General features: G+C 38.8%; 1 protein-coding gene across 1 annotated transcript in view; it reads right to left on the bottom strand.

Annotated features, from left to right (window-relative positions):
- The window catches only part of Tmem62 (transmembrane protein 62), a 34,622-nt gene that overhangs the window by 18,943 nt on the left and 11,345 nt on the right, over window positions 1–4,334 (bottom strand). The window contains exons 6-7 of the mRNA XM_023712521.1: window positions 3,817–3,941; window positions 3,545–3,670 (exon numbers count right to left, since the gene is read on the bottom strand). Coding sequence (XP_023568289.1) covers window positions 3,545–3,670; window positions 3,817–3,941 — 251 coding nt within the window. The remainder of the gene's footprint in view (window positions 1–3,544; window positions 3,671–3,816; window positions 3,942–4,334) is intronic.

Here is a 4,334-nt window from a genome sequence, read left to right on the forward strand (position 1 = left end):
GAATATAGAGGGGAAAAATATATTTCTTTTTCTTTCCTTACCCCATGACTTGATCTTCTCACTTGATACACTTACTAGGCTCTGACTGAGACAATGGATGGATGGATTTTTTTTTTTTTTTTTTGAGACAGCATCTCACTATGCAGTTCAGGTTGGCCTTGTGCTCATTTTTGTATCCCCCTGGCTGCTCTCAAACTCAAAGAGATCCTTTTGGCTTAACCTCCAGAGTGCTGAGATTATAGGAGTGTACCACCATACCCAGGACAGTGGGTGTCCGCATCCAGGGCCCAGACTACACGACGTGTGGGGCCAGAGACAGAACTTGGGTCCTTATGCTTGCTAGGTAGGTGCTTATGCAGAGCTATCTCTCTGACCCCAGATGGATGTTTTTCTTTTTTTTTTTAAAAGACAGGTCTACTTATGTAGTTCAGGCAGCCTAGGCTGGCCTCAAACTCATTATAATCCTCCTGCCTCAGCCTCCCAAGTGAAGAAATTACTTGACTTTTCTGTTATTCTGATTTTTTTGTTTTTTTGGTTTTTTTGGTACCAGGACATGAAATCAGGACCTTGCACTCACCAGGCAGGCACTGTGCCACTGAGTTATATCCCAGCCCTACGAAGAAAGTATTAACTCTGACAGAAACAGTAATGTTCACCAAATGCTCCATATGCTCTCCAGCATTTCCCAGTCTCCTTGGTAGTTGGTTGGGGCCGTGTGACTTATCCTGGCAGTGATGTGTACCACAATGTTGACCCAAAGAACTTAAGAGCCAGTGTGATCTGCTCTGGAATGGGGGTGATACAGTGGTATTACAGGATCAAGGAAACTGGAATTCCTGAGTCCCCCATAGAAGAGTTGCTCTGGACTCAAAGGAGTGAAAAATGAATGTTTATTATGTTAACACTGGTATTTCTGGATTTATCTATTACAAGACTCAGCCTGATAATATCAATATTCTGTTTCAAAATCTTCTATTGTAACTTTAAATGTTTATTATGACAGATAAAGGTTAGGTCTTTTCAGTAAAACTATAAAAAACTAGGGCTGGAATACAGAAAAGCAGGTGGAAAGAAAGACGAAATGGTTTCACAGTTAACAACACAATTTGTAACAGTACCATTCAGATGTAATACAGAAGCTGACCTAACATTTGAGGAGGAAAGGAAGGCAAAAGGAAAAAAAAAAAAAAAGAACAGAAGGAAAAATATTGAAATAAAGCTTTTGTAAATAAAGAGGGGACATGGGTTTGTAAGGAGGACAGGCGAAAAAATAATGGATCAAGGAACAAATTCCTGATAATGAATGTGATCATTATATCTAACTAAAATCTACCAATAAAATTAATCCAAAAAAAGAAAAAAGAAGTTGACCTAGAGGTAGGAAAGCTATCTCACAAAAGTCATAATGCAGCCCACTTGCTTTATCATTATGAACAGATAGTCTTAGCTCAAAGTAATTACAGTTACCAAGCAGTAGCAGGCTTCAGCATAGCTCTTATAGTTTCTTGGAAAGCTAACCACAATGAGGAAGTACTTTCCAAGATGTAAAGCTGCTTTTTAATTAATGGAAATATTTAAAAAATAAATTAACAGGGCGAGATAGCTCAGCAGACTAAGTACTTGTTTAGGCAAGCGCAGGGACCTGGGTTCGATCCCTGGTACCGCATGCCAAGCTGGTCTCACCCAGGGGCGCACTGAGCCAGCCACTGAATCTGGGCAGGGTGGTGCACACCTGTAATCCCAGTGCTGGGAAGGCTGAAAACAGCTAGATCACTATGAATATGAGCTGCGTAGTAAGACACTGTACCAAATACATAAATTTATAAATAAATAACATATTCAGTCCAACCAATGTTGAGGGCCTTAATATCTTCAGAGCAATGGATTTGAATGAATTATAAGTAACAGAAAATGAGATGGTACTTTTCTATAAATTATTTCACTTAAGTATTTTTCTCAAAAAGAAAAAATATATATATTCAATTATACTACATATTTTGGACGAATAACTATCTTTTATGGAGTGCAGAGGGGAGACTAGAATTTGAATCTAGGGTTTCATACTGAGCTACATCCCCAGTCAGTCAGTCAGTCAGTCAGTCAGTCATTTTAGTTTTTAGTTTTTTGAGACAGGGTCTCGCTAGATAATTTAGGCTAGTCTTGAACTTACTATGTAGCCCTGGCTAGTTTTGAACTCATGGCGATCTTCCTGCCTAAGGCTCCCGAGGGCTGGGACTACAGGTGTGCACCATCATGCCCACCTTTTTTTTTTTATTATTATTATTTTGAGACAGGATCTTGCTATTTCACTAAATTCACCAGGCTGAGTTTAAACTTGTAATCCTCCTGCCTCAGCCTCCCAGAGTGCTGGGGTTACAGGTGTATACCACCATACTCAGTTAAACAAGTTGTTTTTTATTAGAAAGACTTTACACTTAACAAAACCAAATGGTCACTTACTTAAAATTTTAAATTGCTAATATCTTGTAGATAAAAATTCAGGTAAAAGAATAACACTTTTGGGCTGGGGAGATGGCTCAGTGGAATAAGTGCTTCCCTGGCAAGTGCAAGGGCCTGAGTTCAATCCCTGATTCCGCCAAAAAAAAAAGGAATAACACTTTTGATTGGGGATGTAGCTCAGTAGCATACATGACTGCCTCACAAGCTCAAGGTTCCAAGTTCAATCCTCAGTACCAAAAAAAAAAAAAAAAAAAAAGAATAAGAACACTTATAAATTTGGTATTGTGGCGCATACCTGTAACTCAGCACTCAGGAGGCTGAGGCAGGAGGACTGCTGTCAGAGATCCTTTCTCAAACAAACAAAAACACAAAAAAGAGTAATACTTCTAATCCTAATGCTTTTCCAAGTATCATCCCTAGATCAATATAGACCGCAGTCCAACACAACCTCTGTTGGAAGGTCCCAGAAAATTTTAAATAAGTTCCTCCATAATTCATATGCAATTTAAAACTATTTCCTTCACTACAAGTCTGATCTAGTAGTGAGACCCTGAACACCCTGTAAATCCTTCCCTAAAATACAGAGGAAAAAAACCCAACCATATTGGGGTCAGGGAGACAGCTCAGTGGAATAAGTGCTTGCCCACCAAGTGCAAGGTCCTGAGTTCAATCCCTGGTACCATAAAAAAAAAAGAAAAAGAAAAAAGAAAGATAAAGAGAAAGAAAAAGAAAGAAAGAAAGAAAGAAAGAAAGAAAGAAAGAAAGAAAGAAAGAAAGAAAGAAAGAAAGAAAATTGTTCCTTCTATAAAACTCTTTCCTTGAAAATTCAACATGATACAGTGATGGTGAACATCACTGCTACTGCAAGGCTTTTTTAAAATGACAAAGATTGCCAGGTACGTAAGTTACTTCAAAACAAAACAAAACAAAACAAAACAGAAATACCCAGGTCTTTCCTTATCTAGCAGTGAGATAAGGAAAAACCTGGGTTTTTCCTTATCTAGGACTTCCTATCATATCAATAAGCAAAATACCATTGTTTCAGCAAGCTTCTGTATGTAAGTTTAATCTGGGGACAATCCCTTACCTTCTGTTATCTTTCCAGTCTCCCACTTCAAGTTCCAAAGTGCCCTGGAAGTGACGAGTGTGCAAAACTGGCATCAGTCCACCAAGCGTATGGAGGTGGCCACACAGGTAAGCCGTTGCCGAGCTAGCCAATGAAAAATAAATGGAGTAAGTGAACAAGGACAGCCTGTGATGCCACACTAGTAAGGATGCCTCTTTAGGAAAACAAGACAGGCACAGCAATAAAAGAACTAAAAATAATTAATTTTTATTTTTGGCAATTTTCTTTACCTCATTGTTGACTGGATTCCTGGAGATGGAGAAAGGATAGTGGACGTTGTAAAGTGTCCAAACCAAATTGTATGGTTGCTCCGACTACTTTGTTTGGCCAGGAATAAGAGCTCCTTCATCTGTTTCTGAAATGAGAGAAAAATGGGAGAATCTTTAATCAGGGTAGAGACCGAAATTCAGCATAAGCCAATTAAATAACTCCTTAAAAGTTTTCTAATAATAATTTACATTGGATCTGGAACCTAAACCCTGCTAGGTTAATGACCAGAATGGATATCTGTAAGATTTAAACTTTTTGTTTTTGGTCTTTTTGAGACAGGGTCTCACTATGCAGCTCAGGCTGTCTTTGAGATCACTTTGTAGCTCAGGCTGGTCTCAAACTTGCAAAGATACTCCTGCCCCAGCCTCCCAAGTGCTGGGAATACAAACATGCACCACCACATCTGGCTAAACAGGTTGGTTTATTTATTAATTTTTCTTGAGACAGGTTCTAACTATGTAATTCAGGCTGGCCTTGA

This window comes from Octodon degus, unplaced genomic scaffold (genome assembly GCF_000260255.1).
Source record: "Octodon degus isolate 3935 unplaced genomic scaffold, OctDeg1.0 scaffold00002, whole genome shotgun sequence".
Lineage (NCBI taxonomy): Eukaryota > Metazoa > Chordata > Mammalia > Rodentia > Octodontidae > Octodon > Octodon degus.